The 25,123-nt window shown below is 47.4% G+C and overlaps 1 protein-coding gene and 1 long non-coding RNA gene across 2 annotated transcripts in view; both read left to right on the top strand.

Moving 5' to 3' along the window:
* LOC137562657 (uncharacterized) overlaps positions 1-25,123 on the top strand; it is an 81,310-nt gene that overhangs the window by 6,112 nt on the left and 50,075 nt on the right. The gene's annotated exons all lie outside the window — the stretch shown is intronic.
* IER2 (immediate early response 2) lies at positions 12,507-13,820 on the top strand. Its single transcript, XM_068272168.1, has one exon. It carries the CDS (start codon positions 12,586-12,588, stop codon positions 13,054-13,056), a length of 471 nt encoding a protein of 156 aa, XP_068128269.1. The 5' UTR covers positions 12,507-12,585; the 3' UTR covers positions 13,057-13,820.

Genomic DNA, 25,123 nt, shown 5'->3' with positions numbered 1-25,123 from the left:
GGGGGAAGAGGGAGGCGGGTAGGGATGGGAACTCTGGCCACATTAGCTACGCTGGTGACTGTTGTACGGTCAATGATTATCTGTAATTCAGCCAATTGTGGAAAACCTGTTTTCTTTGAAAATTTAATAAAAACACGTTTAAAAAAAAAAAAAAAAAAAGGCTTAATTATGAAAACATAAGGGTTTTTTCACATTAGAGCTCATTTGCAGCGTTTTAACGCAAAGTCAATACTTTGCATTACCCAAGGTAAAATGAAAGTCTATAGACTTTCATTTTACCTTTCACATCCGACGTTGCATTTTGGTGCATTGCCGTCCGACGCACCCGGGAACTTTTGATCTTCTCGAGCCAGTGTTTTCCTGTTGGGTGAATTATAACTAATCAGTGTCGCACCTCAACATCCCGATGACACGTCGCAGGCCATTCAACTGATGTGAAAAAAGCCTGAGAGAACCGTTTAGCAGGCTATAGTATTACTATTTAAAGGGGAAATTATTATTTAAATATTTTTTTTTAGGTAATTTATGACTGATGTTCTCTTAGGGCCCATTCTCACTACAGCGATTAGCGGGCGATAATCGCTGAAGCGCTTGCGCTTTTTAAAGCGCTTGTGCTATTCTAACCCTATGACAGTGATCTCACTGCTGCGATTGGCTCCATTGGCAAAAAATATTACCTGGATTATGTTTCCTCGATTCTGATTGCAATCTCTCTGAATCGCAGTAGTGTACAGTGATTTTACAGTGCTAATCACAGTAAAATCACTTGCGCAAAATGGTATCGCTAAGATTTTATGATTTTTAACCTCCTGAGCGGTACGCCATTCAGGAGGTTTTGCAGCTTTAGAGTCCCCAGGACTAATTTAACTGTTTGCCGAGCTGTAAAAGCTTTAGCTAGCACTAGTCTAGCTAGTATATGTAGCCGGCACCCCCCGATCACCTGATCCAGCCAGTTAATACATTACCCAGCCTGGATCCATCGATCAGCGCAGCCTCCTCGGACAGCTCCGCTCTTCTCTATGGGGAGGATCGCACATGGCGTCATGCGCCGACCCGATCCTCCCCATAGAGAAGAACGGAGCTGTCCGAGGAGGCTGCGCTGATCGATGGATCCAGGCTGGGTAATGTATTAACTGGCTGGATCAGGTGATGGGGGGGGGGGGGGTCGGCTACATATACTATCCAGCCTAGTGCTAGCTAAAGCTTTTACAGCCAGGCAAACAGTTAAATTAGTCCTGGGGACCCCTGAGGAGAGCGAGCGGTATGCCCGACACAGTGATGGGCATACCGCTATGGGCCCTAAAGTAACTTGTGTAGATGTTCTTGCTGTTATCTTGTTTATACTTTGTAGTTCCAGGCAGAGACAGCTAGACTGCACAAGGAGTGAGATAAAGACGTAGTTGACGTAGTTGACCTTTCCTACAAAGCAAAATGTTCACTCAACTCATCAGCATTATGTTCTTAAAGCGCACCTAAGCTCAGAAATTTCTCTCTGCTTTATAAAATAAGCAACAGCATAATAAACTTTAAAGAAAAACATTTATTTGTTATAGCGGATACAAATCCTGCAATAAATCTGCAGTGTGTCTACTTCCTGCTTTCATCTATGCAGATATAGGGCCTGATTCACAAAGCGGTGCAAACTGTTTGCACGCCAGTGAAAAGCCCTTTATCACGCCTAAACTCAGTTTAGGCGTGATAAGAAGAAACTCGCGCGAAATTCCCGCACGCAAAGTTTTGCGCGCACAGCGCGATGTGCTCATTAAACCCTATGGGCGCTGCGCGCAGAGATGCGCAATTGCGTGCGCAAAACTTTGTGCGCGGGACTTTGCGCGCGATCACCAGCACAAAGCGGTGCTAACTCAGCGGTGCAAAGGTTATCACGCCTAAAGTCTTTTAGGCGTGATAACTTGGTTTATCACCGCTTTGTGAATCAGGCCCATATTGTTTACATCCTGTGTTTACAAATCAGCTTCTCTGCCAAGGCAGCCAGCTGACTCAGCTAAAAGATCAAATTACAACTGGGATTAATCACAGATGAGGGGGAATTAGACAGGCTAAACTCTCTAAATACATACAGGGGGCATTTCTTTATGTTTTCCTTCTGTCCTGTGAAGGAGTTCAGGTCAACTTTCAGGACGAACTCTGAATATAGTTTTCTTGCTGAAACAGTGGTTCTGTGAAGTAAAAGAGGGATTCGACATTGCAAAAACCTGGCAGCTTCTTACACCTCTGAGTTTAAAGGATACCTCAACTGACATGTGACATGATGAGATAGACATGTGTATGTACAGTGCCTAGCACACACATGCTGTGTTCCTTTTTTTCTTTCTGTGCCTGAAAGAGTTAAATATCAGGTATGTAAGTGGCTGACTCAGTCCTGACTCAGACAGGAAGTGACTACAGTGTGACCCTCCCTGATAAGAAATTCCAACTATAAAACACTTTCCTAGCAGAAAATGGCTTCTGGGAGCAAGAAAGAGATAAAAAGAGGAATTTCTTATCACTGAGGGTCACACTGTAGTCACTTCCTGTCTGAGTCAGGACTGAGTCAGCCACTTACATACTTGATATTTAACTCTTTCAGACAGAGAAAGAAAAAAAAGGAACACAGCATAGTTATTTGTGTGCTAGGCACTGTACATACACATGTCTATCTCATTATGTCACATTTCAGTTCGGGTATCCTTTAAAACAAATGTTAGATACTTCCCTTACAACCTCTGGATGACCTAGAAGCTTATCCAATCCTGATTGGGACCCTGTTCTTCACAGCCACTCTCCAGTGTACGAATCCGGCCGCACTGCTCAGGCACATGGACGGCTGTACAGTAACATGGAGCTGTGCTACTGTGCAGGCGCTAATTGTGTTGTACCTGCACAGTGCAGCCACGCTTGTACTCTGACGAGAGTGTGGCCACCCGAACCTACTTGACAAACTCTTGTTGAAAAGGTTTGGAAGGTCCCAGGACTGGAATGGCGAGCTGGAGGGGGATGGTGGAAACCTCTGGAATATCCAGAGGCTTCCCTGAGTTCCCTCCCGGCACTGGTTCACTTTAAACTATGCAGAATGTCACTCAGGTATGCAAGCAGGCACTATAAGCTTTCTACATAACATGTAAAGTTGCACTTCAAGCATTCCTGGACCTCTTTGTTCCAGCGGCAATCTTCTCTCCTCTCCAGGGCACTGCTGAATTGAATTTAAAAAGTTACCTCAATAGTTGGGAGGCCTTGAAAAGTCCAGAGGCATGCCAGATCCTCGCAGAGCTTACCGCTCCAGCACAGGGTCCCACTTCAGCTTCTGGCCATACTTCCAGCTGTGGTCAAATGCATCCAGACTGAGCATGCACAAGGAAGACGCTCATGCACAGCTTTTTTCCCTCTCTGCACAAGCACTTTGTTCTATTGTGCATGCGTGGACCTTATTTGTGTACTCCCAGTCCAGATACGCTCATCCATGGCTGTGCTCACGACCTAAAGAAATGTATTCAACTGGCACCAGTCAAATAGGTGTAGAGGAAGCCTGCACTAGAATGGTGGGCTTAGGGCCGTTTCCGGCCTCTCTGTCACTCCGAGCGAGAAAGTCTGTTGCGCCTCCCCCCCACACACATACACACATACATGGGCATACACACGCACACACTCATATACAGTATACCATGTCCCTTTCCACCGATTGAATGCAGATAACATGCCCCCCCCCCCCAGACTGAATGCAGATAACATGCCCCGCACAAATCAAACGGGGTAAAACCATGGAACAAGAACCAGTTGGGCCTCGTTCACATCTGCTGCGCTGAAAAACGTGTTAAAGCGCATGGTAAAAAACGCATGCGCTTGTGCGCGCTTTAGTCCGCGTTTCTGTGCGTTGCGCTGCGCTTCTTTAAAGCACGTTTTGCTTACTGTAGCAGCAGCAGTTGTCAATAAAACTTTGTTTTTGTATGTAAATGTATTTTTTTCTCCAATTAGGGGTAAAAAACCCATGCGCTTCTATGCGCTTGTACGCGCTTCTATGCGCTAAAAAAGCGGACCCATTCACTTGCATTACTGTGCGCTTTCCAGCTCAACGCACAGAAATGCCTGCAACACTACGTTTCTGTAACGCTGCTCAGCGCAGCGCATAGATGTGAACCAGCTACATTTAGTTACATGGAAAAATCAATACCTTGCTGAACGCACAGGGCAGTGCGCTGTGGAAAGCGCACAGAAACGGCCCTGATGTGAACGAGGCCTAGGAAGGTTCGTAAACTAGAGTCAATACTGAATAGGAGCATTTGCTTTTCTCTCTCCTCTGCCACAGAGATGCAAGATTCTGTTGGTTATTCATATGTCCTTAGCCATGCAATGCATGCTGGAGACAATGCATGCTGGAGATGCGTGATAACATGCCTCGCATGTCCCCAGCATACATAGTGCAGCAAGAGACATACAAATAATCGGGAAATGGGAACATGCGGCTCTGTGGAAGGGGAGAGCACCACAAATAGTCCTCTATTGGCCCTGGGGGAAGGGGCCTCATAAAACTGCTACCCCCCACACACACAGGTGGTTCCTTCCCCCCCCCCATACAACTGCTTTAACCCCCTCCTACACACACTGGTGTTTCAACCCCCCTCCCAAAAAACAGGTGTTTCACTCCCCTCACTCCCAAACACACACAAGCGAATCCGTCAAAACCCGTCTTATCAGCTGAACGGCCGACCGTACACACGCCCGATTTGACGTCCAAACGACCGGACATTCAAACGACCGGTTGTTCGTACGTGTGTACGAGCCTTTAAGTTTTCCAAGGTGCTAAACATTGTGTGCAGCTTACATGTGAATCATATTGGCTGTATAATATTGATTATGATGTACTGATTGACACATTGTGCATATGTTTGATATTCATGTTTACCTAAATATACCTTCTGTGGGAGGGACTTCTGCCTTTTCTTGTTCAAAGCCAAGTGAAAACTTTATTGACATTTTTTCCAAGTCACAAAACCATCTTCCCCTCAGCAAGCCTCCTCCTATTCAGCTAAGAGTAAACATGCAAGTGCAGAGAACAGCCCAGTCAGACTAGTGATTGATGCATCACATTACTGTAACCTTTGATCGTACTGAATGAAAACAATCCAAAAGTAGCCATGCATGTAACAATGTTATTGTTTGGTTGTTCATTATACTGGAAATGATCTATGACTGGCAATACTTCTTTTCTCTGCTGCTTGGAATTACTCAGAAGTTACCAACCTATTCTGAGAGTTCCAGTTTTTATACAGTGGCTTCCGTCCATGAACAAGCGTGACTGCACTGTGCAGGACACTTTTTCCGCCAAGCCCGAGTGGCTTCATGCTACTGCGCAGGCGTCCTTTTTCTGCTTAGTGTGGCCACGCTCCTGTCCTTGATCGAGCACGGCCAAAGGGTCCCTGCTCTGGATTGGTGTACCAGAGTTGAGTGAATATGAAAAATCGATACTTACCCGGGGCTTCCTCCAGCCTCATAAGCACGTCTGATTCCCTCGCCGTCCTCCTGCGAACTGCCGTTCAGCCGCGATCAGCACCGGTAACAGGCTCAGTCGCATGCGCAGAAGGCCACGACTGATGCGACTGAACCTGTTACTGGGGCTGATCGTGGTTGAGCGGCAGACCGCAGGAGGACGGCGAGGGACTCAGACATGCTTATGAGGCTGGAGGAAGCCCCGGGTAAGTATCGATTTTTCATATTCACTCAGCTCTGGTTTACTTTAACCACTTTTTTGGGGGTGTCTGCACTGCCCTTCCTTCCTTGGGGGTACAAGGAGGCCTACACGCGGCACCCCTGTTGAGATGCAATGCACATTGCGTGGGCCAACTCCTGCAGGAAAGGCAGGTTGAAAGTTTAGATCCTGCATATTCTGGTAGGCGAATGCATTATGCAAACGCTTTGCCATTTTAATTAGTCAGCAGACTTGAGGCAGCCAGTAATAAAGTCAGGAGTTGACTGGTCTGAGCACACATCCCTTTTTTTCTTTTGTGCAGCTTACTTTAACCACTTAACAACCGCCTAACGCCGATAGGAAGCGGCCGTTCCATGTCAGTTCACGGAGGGTGTCTCTGTGAACAGCCTTCAAGCCTCCGATCGCGGCTCGCAGGCTAATTGTAAACACGCGGGAAAGAAATCCCCACTTCGCAGCAGCGCCGTAAAGGAGATTGGCGATCCCCGGCCTCTGATTGGCCGGGGATCGCCGGCATCTGATAGGCTGAAGCCTATCACAGGCAGCGCAGGACGGATTGCCGTCCTGTGCCGCCCATAGCGAAAGGGAGAGGGAGGGCAGAAATCGCTGTGGAGGGGGGCTTTGAGAAGCCCCCCCGCTACACACAGCAAGCCGGCGGCGATCAGACCCCCCCAGCAGGACATCCCCCTAATGGGGAAAAAAGGGGGGAAGTCTGGTCACCCTGGCTCAATCATGATCTGTGCTGCGGGCTGGAGAGCCCACGCAGCACTGATCAGGCAAAACACCCCTGGTCCTTAAGTGGTTAAAGGAAACCTAAACCATTTTGATGCTATCGAAGAAATTACCTTAGTAATTATGAAATGTATTTTTAAACTTGTTTTTTGTATCTTTATCCTCTCCTCAGCCTTTATTTACTCTGTATGGCAGATGGTGCTGTTTCCTAACGGTCCCTAATATGGCACTCCTGCCGCTCTGCTTTCATTTACAGAGCGTCTGACAGAGCGGGAAGTCCCTTTCCTCTGCTCGTGCACTGTTTGAAGTGCACGAGCATCTTGTATTAGCACGTGCATCTGTCCTCCCCTTCTGCACAGCGTGCGCATGCTCATTATTGACATGGGGACACGTGCGCGCATGACGTGCGAGGTGATGTGCGCACATGAAATCCATGCGCTCGCCTGCAGTCAGCCGCGCACCTTCTATTTGAAAAAAAATAACACATCGGCTTTTGGACCCGGGGAGGTCTGGACGCTCATCGACTGGGCGGTCGATCAGAAATGGTGAGGGGGCGCTACATAGGGTAATAGCGAGGGCTGGACCGAAAATAAAAGAGCAGACACTACAGTAAGTGAATGATTCACTTAAAAAAAAGTATTATGTTTATTTTGGAAGAAAAGATTGGTTTAAGTTTCCTTTAAGGACAACGTGGAAAGCCTCAGGAGGATCCAAAGCAGGGGTGTCAAACTAAATCACATAAGGGGCCAAAGTCTGAAACACGGTCTTAGCTGCAGGCCATATTATTTATCAAAATGTAACTGGCGAGTGGGGGATGTCTTCAGTAGGTACCCAAAACAAAGTTAGGTGCAATACCCAAATGTGGCCCCTTTACTGGAGTGCGGAAGGGCGGATTGCTGTAATCTGCAGTAAAACTACCATACTGAGGTATGGGTAGGAAGGGCAAAGATGACATGCTTTTAAATTTGAGAAGAGAAGATCTACATAAAGAGAAAACCTACTGTATATGACAAACACAATGGGAGATGGGGATTGGGCATGTATTTACAGAACTAAAAATAATACAGGCTGGGCTCCATCACCTAAACTGAAACGAAAGAAAAAAAAAAAAGTTTCACTTACCTGGGGCTTCTACCAGTGCCCTGTAGCAGCCCTGTGCCTGCGCCGTCATTCAACGAAACTCCGGTCCCCTGCCGTGGAGAAGTTTCATTATGGAGCAACTGGCCAGTAGATGAAGGAGAAAATCTCATACTGAACCTGGTCCCGGGTACAGCGATGTGAGCGAGGAAGCGCACGACCAGGGCCGGGCAGGCACACTGGCCAGTAGCTCCAAAATGAAACTTAGCCCTGGCGGGGGACCAGAGGATCATTCCAGGACGGTGCGGGCACAGGACAGCTGCAGGGGACTGGTTGAAGCCCCAGGTAGGTGAAACTCTTTTTCTTTTACTGTTAAAATCGTGCAGATTTGAAGCTCTCGAGGACCACATAAAATGGTGTGGGGGGCCGGACACCTGTGATCTAGGATCTTACCCCTTTCAAGGTAAGTATGGGACTTTCCCTCCTTTTAAAGTCACAGGCTTACTTTATGGTGCTGACTCATTGACTCACCCGCTCGTTCTACTCACCCCGTCTGCCCTGTGCTGCGCTTTGCAGTGTTGGACTGTCCGCCCCACCTCCATAACAAAATGCGTTGCACCATTCGCCCCTCTCAATAACAAAAAGTGTTGGCCCCTCTCCATAGCAAAACAATGCGTTGGACCGTCCGCACCCCCACCTTCATAACAAATCAACACATTGGACTGTCCGCCCCCCTCCATAACAAAATGAGTTGGACCGTTCGCCCCACCTCCATAACAAAACGCGTTGGACCCATCCACCCCACCCTCCATAACAAAACATGTTGGACCATCTGTCCCCTTCCATAACAAAACAACGAATTGCCTTGAAGCTATTGACACATCTGTACAACATTAGGACCCAAATTTTAACCCAAAGGATCAAGTCTTAATCCCGGCAGGTGACAGAATTTTAAGGTGTGTACACTCCTTTTGGCTAGTTTCACACTGGGGTGTTGCGTACTTGGTAAAAACAGGATTGAAAAACAATGGAGAGGAACAGCCACACTGCATGGTACACATGGGAAGCAACTCCTACAATGAGGCATACACAGGCAGAGGCGACAGAGGCTCCAGCCTCAGGGCGCAGTGTAGGAGGAGGCACACAACTCACTCAGCTATCATTCCCTATTGTGTTTGACTCGGGGAAAAATAAGGAAAGGGGAAACATGGCAGTAACTGCAAGCCAGATAACTACAGATTAAGGTGTTGGGGGCCCTGGGGAACCTTAGTCTAATGGCAATCTGTTTAATAGGGCTGGGGTGGGGGATGGAGGGGCGTACTTTAGTGTCTCAGCCTCGGGTGCTGGAGGACCTTGTCCTGGCTCTGGGCATACAATACATAAAGCCTGCTTTACACAACTGTAACTGTGTGAATTGTCCAGTACTGCACAGCATGCCTCGCCATATTCCAATAGATTCAGTCGCATCGCACTGCTAACACACTGATGTGATGTATCAGTACAATATTATTGCATCGTTATGCTGGGCATACACGGAGTTTATTTCCCTTATCAATCGAGCCACCGATGGCTCGATTGATAGTGTTGTCCGGATCATGAACGATTCGGATCTTTGATCCGAATCTATTTTGTGAGTCGAATCATCAAAATGAGTGATTCGGATTGCAAAAGGGGCGGGGCCAGGAGCGACACGCCCCCTCTCAGCGGGCAGCGGGGTCCTGGAAGCAGAGCAGAGATGGATCGCTCTGTTGGAGGGGACTCAGGGGAGCCAGCCTTACAGGGACAGGTAGAGGGGACATGGGTGCCACTGCCAGATATGTGTAGAGCACACATACTGGCTGCAATATGCTGCTCATTATAGGCTGTCTGTTACGTAGTTGTGCACAGTGATCACATTGGAAGCTTTTGGCTCAGCTCAGTAACTTTGCAGGCACTGTGATTGCAGGGCAATATGGTCCTCCTGCACTCGGCACTAAACAGCTGCACTTATCTTCTGGGAATGCTTTCTTTCACTGTGCAACACAGATGAGCATATAGGTGAAATATACGTAAAGCATATGATTGCAGCATGTGGGTATTGTGTGCAAGCAAACATTTCTGCTCTCTGCTCGTCCCTCCTCCCTGCCCTCTGTCCATCTTCTCCCCTTCTCTGTGTCCACCCCCCTCCCCTTCCTGTCCACAGACCTGTCTTGCTGTTCATTTCACCCCCCAATGCTTCGGTATTAAAATGATCCGAGATTCGGATCAAAGATCCGGATCTTTTCAATGATCCGATTCGAATCATCCGGATCATTGAAAAGATCCGAACTTCCCATCTCTATCGATTGATAATATCCGAGAGGTCCCATGATTCCCCGCTCGATCCCTGCCGGCGGACAATAGAGGGGAGTCAAGCTGCTGATAAGGAGCGCCAGCGGGGACGAGCGGGAATCGATCCGCGGCGACGCAGCGGGAGTCGATCCGGCAGCTAATCAGCCACCGGATCAACCTGTGTATGCCCAGCATACGCTATGAGATTATATTGTCCAATGCAATGGGACAGTGTGTAAGGTGAAATTTACCTAAACTACCTGAGTCTCATGACCTGCCCAGCTATAATAATCACATAGTAACCTCAGCAGAGTGTTTGTGTTTTGTTCTGCTGCTTGTCGTGTGCCGTAAACAGAAGTTCACGTTTTGCTGCTAGGCGCCTGTGATTTACCCCAACGTCACAAGTATCTGCGAGTTTCCTTCTAGCAAATCTCCCAGCAGCACCCTTCCCCCCCTCCCGCTCTCCATATATGGGCCTAGGAAGCCGCCGGGCTGCTTCTTTCTGCGTATTTCCCCATAAGCCTCCCCCCTGATGTCACGCCTTCCTAATATAGGCAAGGAATCCGCTGCGGAAACCACTGGCGCGAGACGTCACAGGGCTTAACCCTGTCCACGCTGGAACATAGTTGTTGTTCTTGCAGAGCTATATGGGGGGAGCGTGTATAGATACCTCTGCAGAGAGAGGCAGCGGTGTGCAGCATCTCCTGTGAGATGGGGATAATCTTATTGCAGCAGAACGTTGTAAGCAGGCAGCTAGGCGGTTTGCATCATCCACTAATTATACCATCTACTCATACCACTATCAACTTAATTCATATTTGTGCCATTCACTGCCACAAGTAATGATGCCAAGTTTGTGGACTCTGTAATTCCATTCATGGGAATAGCAGATTACTCCCCTGCAATGTGTGTTTGTAAGACCTTTCTGCTTATGTTGCTGAGATCTTGCATCTTTGTTGCATTGGTTACATGTTTTATTGCATTGATTCTTATCAGTCCAGAATCAGATCTGTTTGCCATTCTCAGCAGCTCTTCCAGTGCACTTTTCAGTGGCATTTTTATGCCTATTTTCATATATAGAGCAGTGACATTTTACGCCTATTTTTATCAGTGGCATTATTATGCACATTTTTATATTGGATCAGTGGCATTATTATGCACATTTGTACTTTAGATCGGTGGCATTATTATGCACATTTTTATATTGGATCAGTGGCATTATCAGGGTCGGATTTTGGCCAAGGCCACCTAGGCCATGGCCTAGGGCACCACAGGGGGAAGGGCACCAAAGCAGCAGGCTAAACTGGTGCAGCATTTGCAAGCTTGCAAATGCTGCATTGCATAGAGATCGGGCAAGCTCCTGACCGTTGTACTCTGCTGCTAGCCGCCTCTGCAGCAGCCACCTTGCTCTCTGTGCAAGTTTGCATTGTGGCCAGTGGCTATGGACTTGGGCAGCATTGGAGACGGAAAGAAGAGCAAGCTTCGGCACTGGAGACGAGCGGAGAAATGAGCGACACAGATGGCTGCTGCGGTGTGAAGGCGAGCTGGCTACCTATACTCAGGGGGGGGGGGGGGGGGAGGAGGGAATAAGGCAGTCATCTGGCTACCTATACTGGAAGGAAAGGGGGGAGGAGTCAACTGGCTACATATACTAGAGGGAAGGGGGAGGGGTCATCTCGCTACCTATACTGAAGGGGGGGCGACTGGTGACAGTGGCCTAGGGTGGTAAAGAGTAGAAATCCGGCCCTGGGCATTATCATGCGCATTTGTATATTGGATCAGTGGCATTATCATGCGCATTTGTATATTAGATCAGTGGCATTATTATGCGCATTTATATATTGGATCAGTGGCATTATCATGCACATTTGTATATTAGATCAGTGGCATTATTATGCGCATTTATATATTGGATCAGTGGCATTATCATGCACATTTGTATATTGGATCAGTGGCATTATTATGCACATTTATATATTGGATCAGTGGCATTATTATGCGCATTTGTATATTGGATCAGTGGCATTATTATGCGCATTTATATATTGGATCAGTGGCATTATTACGCACATTTATATATTGGATCAGTGGCATTATTATGCGCATTTGTATATTGGATCAGTGGCATTATTATGCGCATTTATATATTGGATCAGTGGCATTATTATGCACATTTATATATTGGATCAGTGGCATTATTATGTGCATTTGTATATTGGATCAGTGGCATTATTATGCACATTTATATATTGGATCAGTGGCATTATTATGCGCATTTATATATTGGATCAGTGGCATTATTATGCGCATTTGTATATTGGATCAGTGGCATTATTATGCGCATTTGTATATTGGATCAGTGGCATTATTATGCGCATTTGTATATTGGATCAGTGGCATTATTATGCATGCATGATCGCACATTCTTCTTTCTATGTTGGTCAAGAGCAATAAAAAGCATCCTTTTGTGGTGGTCTTATTTCAGTCCGACTCATTCACGAGGCATCCCGTTTGGAGCAGAGCCGCATGCTGCATTCCAGCGAGTGTAAACAAGCTGCGGAGCCCCGGCCATGGCTGACGTATTTTCCATTCCAATGATAGTAACATCCTGCCACTTTAAGGCCATGCTCCACCCACTGTCTGGTCCCACCTTCTCGCCTGGATCGCGTATATAAAGAGATTCCAGAGCGGCTCGATCTCATAAGCCGGGATCTCCAGGAGAGAAAGTTATAAGTCAGTAAAAAGTTTGTGGTCTTCGCACAGCCGCTATGGAGAGTTACGCACAGCTGCTCGCCCACCAGGAGGCCGTCCACCGCGAGGCCCAGCGGATCGCCTCTCTGTCCGCCCTGAAGCTGCTCCGTACCCGCACTCAGAGGGGAGGCATGCGGCTGCACCGCTCCCTACAGCTCGCCATGGTGATGCGGAGCGCCCGGGAGCTCATGGTCACCTCTGTACAGCTTCCAGAACCGAAGCCGGTGCCGCCTCCCGCGGCGGAGGCCAGAGAGAGCCGCAAGAGACGATCGTGCGGGTCCCGCCTGCCCGAACTGGTGCCCAGCAAGCGAGCATGCCTCTGGCAGGAGACCCCCCAGCCACAACCGCAAGGGGGAGCTTTCCCCGGCCTGGCCCAAGTGCTGCAGCGGCTCCTGAAGACCGTCCCGTCCCAGATCCCCGGGGGATGCCGAGAGCCGGGGCCCGCCAGTCTGCCAGGGGTGCATAGCAGAGCGGTGGAGGCTTTCTAAGCTAAGCGGGCTGGACTGTCCTTGTTCTAAGCAAGAAAACGCTGCCTAGTCAGCGGTGGTCGCGTCAAGGATCCGCCTTGGATGTGAAGGCGAATCAGATGTGGACTAATCTGGAAGGAGCTGTGGCCCCGGTACCTGAGACCAGAGTTACGTGGAGCTGGGCATCTACACTGGCGTCATGAACTGTCTGCCATTGTGCCACAAGGTACTGTAAATGGACCCCTCACCTATCGCTACGCTGTTGGTTTGGCCTGTCCGTGTGCCTGAACCCCCAGAGGCTCTTCTCATCGAGCTGCAGGAGGGGTTAAGCTGAAACCGCAGCAGAGCGACCAGACCAGTTCTCCGGAAGATGCTGATGACTCAGTCGCTGCTGTACGGGAACACTCACTCTCGGCTGAGTCACAGATGACTCCCCAGCGGACATTCCCGACGTCGTTATTGCAGAAGAGCCCACAGATTATAGGGCAGTGGCAGCCATCAGAAAGATGGACTTTTTTTTTTTTTTTTCTTTCAACTAACCAACTGAACTGCCAGTTAGACCTGTAGTGACTTTACACTTCTGAGAAGTGGATTCTATACAGTACAGTATTAACTTCCATGGCAAGAAGACATTGGGATGGTTGACATTTTGTTTACTTGAATGTGTTCATTGGTGTTGTGAACTAGTACTGTATCACATTTAAATGTTATCATTTTTTGCTGTTATGAAGCAACTGCATAGTTTTTGTTTTTTTTGTAATAAAGCTCCCTTTTTCACTTTTCAATTGTTGCATGTCTGTCACTTTGAGCGTTTTGTGGTCTGAGTGCGAAAGGATTATCCTAAGAACTTTTTAATTACTGGTAGATATCTAAACATCTCTAGGTGATTTATCCCTCCTTGAAGCAAAATTGGACAGAACCCAGTCATTTCAGTTTGGGTTAAGTGGATTTAGAAATATAGCTGGTTTGAAAACAGAGGGCTGGTGCACACCAGAGCGGTTCTGGAGCATTTTCAAAAACTCTTGCAGGGGGAAAACCGCTTGGCTAATGAAAGTGAATGGGCTGGTGCACACCAGAGCGGCTCATTTTTTTTCCACAAACGCAAACTTGGGGCTGCGGCATTTTTAGAGGCATTTCTGCCTGCAATGTTAAAGTATAGGAAAGTGGAAAACTGCTCTGAAAAACGCTAGATCAGAGCTGTTTTCCAGGTGTTCTTGTTCAGTAACATCTTTACTGTAAGATTTGTAATCTGCGACACAAACGCTCCAAAAAAATGCTAGGCATGTTTAGAAAACCTCTCTAAACATGCCTAGAATCGCTCTGAAATCTGCTTCAAAAACCTCGTGTTTTGCAGATCTGCTAGAGGTTTTTGGTGTGCACTGGCCCTAAAGGTGGCCATATATTGGGTGACTTGGTGACTGATCAACAATTTGAATGTTATAATTGGATGAAAATCTGTGCCGCCAAGTGCATGCCCAATTGACTTATTGGTCACATTAAAGGGATACTGTAGGGAGGGTCGGCAGGAAAAGTTTGAGTTGAACTTACCCGGGGCTTCTAATGGTCCCCCACAGACATCCTGTGCCCGCGCAGCCACTCACCGATGCTCTGGCCCTGCCTCCGGTTCACTTCTGGAATTTCAGACTTTAAAGTCTGAAAACCACTGCGCCTGTGCTGCCGTGTCCTCGCTCCCGCTGTTGTCACCAGGAGCGTACTGCGCAGGTGCATACTGTACTGGGTCTGCGCAGTACGCTCCTGGTGACAACAGCGGGAGCGAGGACATGGCAACACAGGCGCAGTGGTTTTCAGACTTTAAAGTCTGAAATTCCAGAAGTGAACCGGAGGCGGGGCCAGAGCATCGGGGAGTGGCGCAGGCACAGGATGTCTGCAGGGGGACCATTAGAAGCCTCGGGTAAGTTCAACTCATTCCCCCCCCCCCCCCCACAGTATCCCTTTAAGAGACTCTGTAACTTTATAAAGATCCCCTGGGGGGTACTCACCTTGGGCCGGGGAAGCCTACGGATCCTAATGAGGCTTCCCACGCCGTCCTGCGTCTCACGGGGGTCTCGCTGCAGCCCTCCGAACAGCCGGCGACAGAGCCGACTGTAATTTCAATATTTACTGTTATTTATATTTGCTGGCTCCAGCGGGGGCGCTGTGGCTGCATTCGGCTCGGAAATAGACGGAAATACCCGATCTCCGTCGGGTCCGCTCTACTGCGCAGGCGCCGGAGACTTGCGCCTGTGCAGTAGAGCGGACCCGACGGCGATCGGGTATTTCCGCCTACTTCGGAGCCGGCAGCCGTCAGAGCGCCTGCGCAGGAGCCAGGAAAGTAAATATGTCACGGCTGTACGGAGGGCTGCAGCGAGACCCCCGAGGGACGGAGGACGGCGTGGGAAGCCTCATTAGAATCCGGAGGCTTCCCCCACTGGAGGTGAGTACCCCCCAGGGGATGTTTTGCCGTTACAGTTCCTCTTTAAGCGTTTGGACATGCTGCAAGATGCCCAACTTGCTTGATCGGGTGTGCAGTCCGCGGTAACGTGAGTGATACTGGAACTAATGTGACGAAACCCTTGATGCTGTTCCTGCAATGTAAATGTGCATTTATAAATTACCTGTCCTGTGTCATGGTGCCCGTCCATCTTCCGCCTCTCTTCAGTTAGCCCGTGTATCATGCACACGCAACTCTGGCAGCTTGTATGCTGCTAATTGGAGAGGAAGGATGGGCACGAACACGGTGAATGCAGCGCAGGAGACTTGGGCGCACAGGGAGTAACTTCGGTGCTGTCAGACTGAGCTAAAGTTACTTTTTAAGGCCTCCTTTCCACAGACTGTTTGTAGGCAGTGAAATGCCTCTCAAATGCTGACAACTGATAACTGATCACTGCAGCCTGGCAACTGCTTGCTGAGCACACAGCTCAACAGTCCGTGGAAAGGAGGCCTAAAACACAATTCCTCTTGTACGCGGATGGGCAGCGCGACACTGGACAGATAATGTGTAAACGCACATTGTACGTGCAGCCAACAGATCCCGGGTGTGTGGATTTATACTTGTCAACAGCTGAAGTGCCCATCTGACTTCTAAGCTTCTTCCACTTGTGCCTCACGCTGGCTGTGTATGGCATGTGTTTGAGCTTAAAGGGAAGGTTCAGGGAGGGTGGGTAAAAAATAAAAATCAAATTCCACTTACCTGGGGCTTCCTCCAGCCCGTGGCAGGCAGGAGGTGCCCTCGCCGCCGCTCCGCAGGCTCCCGGTGGTCTCCGGTGGCGCGCCCGACCTGGCCAGGCCGGCTGCCAGGTCGGGCTCTTCTGCGCTCCAAGGCCCGGAACTTCTGCGTCCCACGCCGGCACTCTGACGTCATCGGACGTCCTCCGGGCTCTACTGCGCATGCGCAGAACTACTGTGCATGCGCAGTAGAGCACGGAGGACGTCCGACGTCAGCGCCGGCGTGGGACGCAGAAGTGCCGGGCCTTGGAGCGCAGAAGAGCCCGACCTGGCAGCCGGCCTGGCCAGGTCGGGCGCGCCACCGGAGACCACCGGGAGCCTGCGGAGCGGCGGCGAGGGCACCTCCTGCCTGCCACGGGCTGGAGGAAGCCCCAGGTAAGTGGAATTTGATTTTTATCTTTTACCCACCCTCCCTGAACCTTCCCTTTAAGTGGAAGGTGGATGAGCACCATGCAGGGGTGACAACACACAGGTAAAGTATAAATGTGCACAAATTTACATGGGGGGGGGGGGGTGGGTTAACCACACGCTGTTGTTTCTGTACACCCATTCATGCAGGTCAATCCAAGATTTACCAGGATGAAATTGGTGGCATTGTTGATCGGGAATGCTCTTGGCACAGATTTTCATCTGATTCAATAATTACTGAATTGGATGGTCTTTCGGCTGCCAAGTCGAGTGAATAGCCATCTTTAGGGTGGGTTCCCATTGAGCTGAGAATAGACTTTGTCAGTTCTCCTCTCATTACAAAACCTATTGAATGGCCTCTATTATTTTTATATATATATATATATATATATATATATATATATATATATATATATATATATATATTGCTGTTATGAGCCTAACCCATGTTCCAGCCATACCATGCTGGGAATACACCATGATATTTAGGCAGATGGTTTGATAATTTTTATCAGGTCTGATCTTATTTTTGATTGATTTCTCATAGAAGTAAATGGAAATTGATTAAAAAAATCGATCAGACAGTAAATCTGATGGAAAGTCATTGTGTTTTACCAGCATTATGCCTGGTGCACACGATGCAATTCTCTGTCACATTGTCAAACTGATTTTTTTTTTTTCCTGACAAGTCTCATCCATTTGCTTCTATACAAAAAGTGGACCTGTCAGAAATAATAATTTGACCATCAATCTGATGGAAAATTGTATTGTGTACTAGGCATTATAGTATACCCGACTTGCAGGGGAAAGTGATCTTTTCATTGCTTCCTGACCCTTGCATGATTCTTGGGCTGGAGATGTAGACGTTGGATCAGGCTTTCTCAACCAGGGTTCCCTGAGTACTCTGCAGGGGTTCCCTGGCATTTTTCCCCATTGTGGGGGTTGGGAGCATTATAGGGAGCAGGGATGAGCTCCGCATAAAATTCGCATGAAATCCGAATAAGTTTCATTTGGATTTTCATCCTCTAGTTCAGTGATGGCTAATACCAATACTCCAGCTGTGACAAAACAACAAATACCATCATGCCTCTGCCTCCCTGAGATGCTTAGAGCTGTCAGAATATTGCAATGCCTCATGGGACTTGTAGTTTCACCACAGCTGGAGTGCCAAGGTTAGCCATCACTGCTCTAGTTAGTGCACCTGAGTGTGTGTGGAGGGGGTTGTTAAACTTACCCAGCAGCCTTCTTCTTTAACCCATTCCACATCACGTGACTACTACGCTTCCTCCTTCAAACCGGAGGGAGGAAGTGTTTGTAGTCGCGTGATGCGGCTTGGACGCAGCATGGGACGGGTTAAAGAAGAAGGCTGCTGGGTAAGTTTATCCCCCCCCCCCCCCCCTTGCACACACCCACTCAGGTGCTCTAATTACATGAAATCCAAATGAAACTCAACTCAGGCCCAGTGCACACCAACAACCTCTAGCAGATCTGCAAAACGCTAGAGGTGTTTGAAGCAGATTTTAAGAGCGATTCTAGGCATGTTTAAAGACGTTTTCTAAACCTGCCTAGCGGGGTTTTTTTTGGGAGCGTTTTCTGTAGCAGATTTTATATATTGTTACAGTAAAGCTGTAACTAAACCGCTTCTGTAACAAAAACGCCTGCAAAACCGCTCTAATCTAGCACTTTTTAGAGCTTGTGTGGAGGAGAGAGATGAGATGGAGCCAGCACTGCAATTCGGGTAATTTATTCAATCAATAAAAGCAGAAGCACTTACAGTCAGCAAGGTCGGATGCAGAGCGGAAAGGTGGGCGCCAGGTCTATGTCCCCCTGCGGACGTCCGTTTCGCGCTGCTGGTGCTTGTTCACCGCAATGGGGAAAGACTCTATTGATTGAATAAATTACTCGAATTGCAGTGCTGGCTCCATCACATCTCTCTCCTCCACACAAGTTTGCCTGCTGCCATATAGCCTGTGCACGCTCTTTCAAGGGAATTACTTTGCCACAGTCTTATGCTAGGAGTCGAGTCCAGTCCCCTGTTGTAGTTTTGAGAGTGCTGGAGTCTCATCTTCTCTACCTTCTACCACTTTTCAGAGCTGTTTCCCACTTTCCTATACTTTACATTGAGGCAGAAACGCACCTGCAAACCGCAAAAGGAGCCACGTTTGCGGTTTGCTAAAAACCTCAAATCGCTGGTGTGCACCATCCCATTGAGATACATTAGCCAAGCGGTTTCACAGGCGGCAGTGGTTTTGAAAACGCTTGATGTGGACCAGCCCTCATTCAGATTTTATCCAGAGCTCATTCCTGATGGGGAGCACATAAGGGGTTACTGTAAAAAGCATTAAATTCAGAATAATAATGAGCTCATTGATAAAAAGCAGTAGAATAAGGCAACATTATAATGAAGGTCACTTTAATAGGGTGTAGCGACACAAACAGCCACCTACAAAAAAACAAAACAAAAAAAAAAATCGGGTTTCTTGAGATCTAAAAACTAATTGCAGGGGTTCCTTGAGATCCAAAATGTATTTGCATGGTTCCTCCAGGGTTAAAAACAATACCAGTTGCTTGTCAGTCCTGCTGATCTCTTTGGCTGCAGTAGTGGCTGAATCACACACCTGAAGCAAGCATGCATCTTATCCAGTCTGACTTCAGTCAGAGCACCTGATCTGTATGCTTGTTCAGGGGCTGAGGCTAAAAGTATTAGAGACACAGGATCAGCAGGAGAGTCAGGCAACTGGTATTATTTAAAATGGAAAAATCCCTTTAAAGACAGTCGTAACACTCTAAGGGCCCTTTTCCACTAGGAGCGTTTGCAATGCTAAATCACTATTTTTACCAAAGCGCAGTCATGCTGCGGAACGATTTTTTTTTTTGTTTTTTTTTTTTACTACGATCTTGCTATGTTATGCATAGCAAAATCACAATTGCGGGAAAAAATTAAGGACTTGGTGAATCGCAATTACTAGCGTTTAGTGCAAGTGCTAGTGATTGCTAGTGTAAAGGGGCCCTAAGGGCTCGGACACACTATGCGCTTTTCTGAGCGCTTTGTGATTGATTAGTGCTTTCTGAGTGCTTTTTAAAAATTGGCCCCCATTCACTTTCATTAAAATCGCTGTAAAAATCGCCGTGATTGCGTACGTGAAAAACCTCTGCGATTTTTACTGCAATTTTAGGGCCCTTTTCCAATAGCATTCACAAATCACAAGCGCTTGCGATTGTTTCTTAATTCTGTGTTGTAATTACGATTTTTCATTTGCATTATCACTCTAAAAATCGCTCCAGAAAGCGATTAATATTTGCGATTTCCAATTCGAATCACTATAGTGGAAAATACTTCTCGTGATTTCTATGATAAATAGGAGAAGGGAAAAAAAAAAGCGATTTTGCGATTCAGCTGTGCAGTGGAAAAGGCCCCTTAATGAAAGTGAATGGGAGCGTTTTGTTTTTTTTTATGCTCAGAAAGCAGTAATCAATCACAAGGGCTCAGAAACGCGCTTACAGTGTGGCTGAGCCCTAAGACTGAGTTTTTTGGGGCTTTTTTAATCACTAGGTCCATAGAAAGGATTAGAGGACTTAATCTATTATGAAGGAGAGGAGATTTTACCACCTGTGTAGAAAGGGGTTGCTAACACTAAAAATAGGTACACACATACTGTACAATTACTGTCACCCAGCAGGGATCAGGAATTGGACAGAGAGCTGATGAGAGGGAGGGGTAAGGAGGGAGAACATTACAGCCAGGCAGTGTTCAGCCAGATCTCTCACTGACGCAGTGTGGAGGGTCGAGGCTGCCGTACGCAAACTAGATTTTTGGCAGAGGTTATTTAGTTTGGGGTAAAAAAAAAAAAAGTAGGCTAACTGATCCGCGGGGCTGAGCAGATCAGGTAGTCGCAAAAACCGCAGCTTCCCGCTGCTCCTGTGGGCTGCAGCAGCGGCCCACTTTCACTTGCATGCTGCACTGAGAGACTGCGTGTCTCTCATAGTGTGCAGGGAAGCGGGGGTGTGGCAGGGGGCGTGGCCACGGAGAGAGAGCTGCCCAGTGGCAGCTCAGTTAACCCTGTAGGAACGCCCCTGGCAGGCATTGTAGACAGGGAATTGCTCTCCTCAATGTTTACCTATGAGATAGCGACAAATACTTGTTGCTAATCGAGGGGGGTTAGAGAGCAGCGGTGTGGGGACACAGGCATGTCAGGAGGCAGAGAACATGCTTCTGTCCCATCTGCCCCCCGAAGATCCACCTCGGGTTCTCTTTAAAGTAAACAAGGTGGACCTGATTAAAAAGAATGCATACTGTCCTATGGAGGCTTCCCACGCCATCCTCTGTTCTCTTATTTCCGGCCGCTTTCCCCCTTCCCCGTCTTGTCACAATGAAGATCGGGTCGGCGCTCGTCTTAAGGTATGATCTGCGCCCGTGCCAGAAGAGGAGCATGGCCTGGATCTTAGGTCCCAGTGAGCAGTGGTGAGGAGGAGACCGGAAGCCTTTATAGCATACATGTCAAACTCTGGCTCGTGGGCCACATCTGGCCCTCAGAGTCATTAAATGTGGTTCTCAAGTGGTTTCCCCACTTTGCATTATGGTTGGCCCACTCTAGACCACAAAATAAGCTATATTGGAGGTGTATCCCTAGATCACCAGGGAAGCCATATGGGGGAGGTAGGGGGAAAGCCCTAAACACTAGGGAACTGTATAGAGGAAGGTGGAGGCTCTAGACACCAGGGAACTGTATAGGGGAGGGAGGACCACTAGACACCAGGGAACTGTATAGGAGTTGGAGGGGGGCCATTAGACACCAGTACACATTGTGGAGGTTGACCCGCAACTAACTAGATCCCAATGTACAATTTCGGCCCACGTTGTATTTGAGTTTGACACCCCTGCTTTATAGCATTCACATGCTTCCCTCATCTTCAGTATGTCTAAGATCTTACCACAGGAAGTAGTTATGGCTGTATTTAACCTCCTTGGCGGTAATCCCGAGCTGAGCTCGGGCTATGCCGCCGCAGAGGATTGCTCAGGCCCTGGTGGGCCGATTTGCATAATTTTTTTTTTCAAACACGCAGCTAGCACTTTGTTAGCTGCGTGTTTGTTCCGATCGCCGCCGCTACCCGCCGCGAAAGAGAGCATCCCCCCCACCGCAGACCCCTTGCGCAGCCTGGCCAATTACCGCCAGGCTGTGCTATGGGGTGGATCGGGACTCCCCATGATGTCAATTAAGTCATCGCGATTGTCGCCATGGCGACAGGGGAAGCCCATACAGGAAATCCCATTCAGAACGGGATTTCCTGTTGTGATTATGAGCCGGTGGTGATCGGAGGGGCTGGGTGGACGCCGCAGGGAGGGGGGAAGCATGTAGCTAGCGCTAGGCTAGCTACATGTTAAAAAAAAAAAAAAATTGGGCAAAAAAACCCTCCCGCGGCCGTGCGCCACATAAAATCATAACGCCAGGGAGGTTAAAAGGCATGTGGATTCTTTCTATACATTGCAGGGCACCCTCAGCTATAATTAGTAGGTGTAGCACAGTGATACTTGGATCCAGTCAGGAGATAATTTTATCCTTACGAGTTTTCCTTCCTCTGTATTAAGGTGCAGAGAGGCTGAGCAAACAGGCTGAACCTGACGGACATGTACCAACTTATGAAATTAGTACATGCTATGTTTTCTATTACCGTATTTATTTTCTCTATATTATTGTATGGCTTTCTGATTTTTATCTAGCGGTTTATTTACCCTAGTTTTTTTTTTTCAAACATGTTTATTGGCATATTCGGATGAACACAGGAGGAAAACAATCAAAAATACCAAATTGTAATGAAAGAAAAAAGCATTGTTGATACAAAGAAGAGTTGGGCTGGAACACACTAGAGTGAATTTTTGAGCATTTAGGAAACGATTCAAAAACGCTAGCGATTTCCCTAAACGCTCAGCTATTGTTAATGAATGGGCCATATTCCACTGGAGCGATTGTGATTAGCAAAATCGCAAACGCAGCATTTTTGAGCGTTAGCGTTTTGCATCAGCGTTTCTGCAATGTAAAGTATATAAACACTGGCATAATCGCTTTTGAATCGCTATACAGAGCGATTTTGTTAGCGTTTTTAAATTACTGCACACTGTAAAAAAATAAAAATTAATTGAAAGGACCAATCAGGATTAAAAACGCTAATCACAAATTGCTATACAATCGCTGGTAAAACGCTGACACTTTTTAAAATCGCTACCAAAATCTCCAGAAGACGCTCATGAAATCGTTTACAAAACTCTCATTAAAAACGCTAGCGATTGCGATTAGTGATATCGCTTTGTAGTGGGTTCCAGGCCTAAATACTGACACCAATTCAGGGCTAAAACCCACTAGAACGATTTTTGAACGTTTAGGGAGCGATTCAAAACGCTAGCGATTTTTTTAAATACTCAGCTAATGTTAATGGAAAGGCCAAATTCCACTGGAGCATCTGCGATTACCAAAATCGCTAACACAGGACATGCAGCATATTTGAGCGTTAGCGTTTTGCGTTAGTGTTTCTGCAATGTAAAGTATATAAACGCTGGCGTAATCGCTCATAAATCGCTATACAGAGCTATTTTGCTAGCGTTTTTAAATTACTGCACACTGTAAAAAAATTAAAATTGATTGAAAGGACCAATCAGAACTATAACCGCTAATGAGTAAGCCAGTAATTCAGTAAGGAGTTCATTGGGCAAGACTCCCTAACACTGCTACTGCCTACTGAGTGCGCTCTAGTGGCTGCCTCGCAAGCGCTTTGTGTCCGACAGGAGAAAGGCGCTATACAAATACTGCCATTATAATAGCAAATCACTGGCAAAACGCTTATACTTTTTAAAATCGCTACCAAAATCACCAGAAAACACTCGTGAAATTGCTTACAAAACGTTAATGAAAAACGCTAGCGATTAGCGATAGCGCTTTGTAGTGGGTTCCAGGCCTCAGCGTTAGGGCCAGTGCACACCAAAAACCTCTAGCAGATCCACAAAACGCTAGAGGTTTTTCAAGCTGTTTTTCAGAGCGATTCTAGGCATGTCTAGGCCCCATTCACACTTAAAAGCGCAAAACGCCGGCAATTGCAGTAGTGATCTTTCCGTGATTTAACACGGAAAAATCACTGCACACTGCAGCGGTTTTCCCGCGATCGCGTTTAGCGCTTCTACAGCACTAAAACGCGATCGCCGGGAAATCGCCTGAAAATGGTGCATGCTACACGTTTCTGTTTGGCAATTTGCGTTAATCGCCGGCGATTAACGCAAATCGCCCAAATAAGAATCGCCCATAGGGTATTAATGCACTAGCGCTTTCAAAAGCGCTAAAGCTTGAGCGTTTTGCCAAAATCGCTGGCAAAACGCTCTAGTGTGAATGGGCCCTCAGAGATATTTTCTAAACATGCCTAGCCTATTTTGGAGCTTTTTTGTGTAGCAGATTTTATATCTTGTTACAGTAAAGCTGTAACTGAACAGCTACTGTAACAAAAACGCATGGAAAACCGCTCTGAGCTAGCGTTTTTCAGAGCAGTTTTCCACTTACCTTTACTTTACATTGAGGCAAAAACGCCTCAGAAATCTAAAAAAATGCTGCAGGACCCGAGTTTCCGTTTGGGGGGAAAAACGAGCCACTCTGGTGTGCACCATCCCATTGACTAACATTAGCCAAACAGTTTTCCTCCAAAAGTGTTTTAAAAAACGCTCAGAACCGCTCTTGATGTGCACCAGCCCACATTCCAAATTAGTGAACGATGCTGTTTACATAATCAATAGATGCAAAATATAGTGAAGGTATCGAGTGGCAGTAGCAGAATCATAAATATACATTAGGTAAAATGTTATTGCAACAGGCAATAGAATTACAGTATAAATAAATGAACACAGCCTAAACAAAAATAACTAATGGAATTAGTTATCCTAGTTTGTGTTTAGTTAAATTTTTCTTATATACGTGATTAATATTAGCTTATTCTGATTCCGGGCCTCTTGTATTGCATGTACTGGGTCCTGGCTTGATGACATCATCAGCAACTCAGTGCATGCAAGCACTGGAGGCCAGCAGCAGTGCAAGCCACAGGAATCGGGAGAGGTAATGCGCTTTGAGTCCTATGGGAGAAAAGCGCTTTACAAATGTTATTGTATTGTATTGTATAGTACCAGCATCACTTCCTGCTGCCGATCTCTGCCAAAGGGGCTAGAAGGATTGGATACTGGGGTGCGATACAGTTGCATGACTATTGCCCACAGGACCCCACAGTGTAAATAAATCAGCGATGGGGCAGGAGGGCCCGTCAATCAAAAACTCTGGAAATGGTGGCTGGCCGTGAGGTTAGTGAGAGCACACATAGGTGTGCATAGGCAGAGCAGCTTGCTGGTGTTACTGCCGCCTTAGCCCTGGCCTGGGAGGGGGGGGGGGGGGGGTGCAGGAGACATCACAACCTCTTAAAGGAAAACTGT

The sequence above is a fragment of the Hyperolius riggenbachi genome, chromosome 3, assembly GCF_040937935.1.
Source record: "Hyperolius riggenbachi isolate aHypRig1 chromosome 3, aHypRig1.pri, whole genome shotgun sequence".
NCBI lineage: Eukaryota > Metazoa > Chordata > Amphibia > Anura > Hyperoliidae > Hyperolius > Hyperolius riggenbachi.
This window is presented reverse-complemented; position numbering and strand designations above follow the sequence as displayed.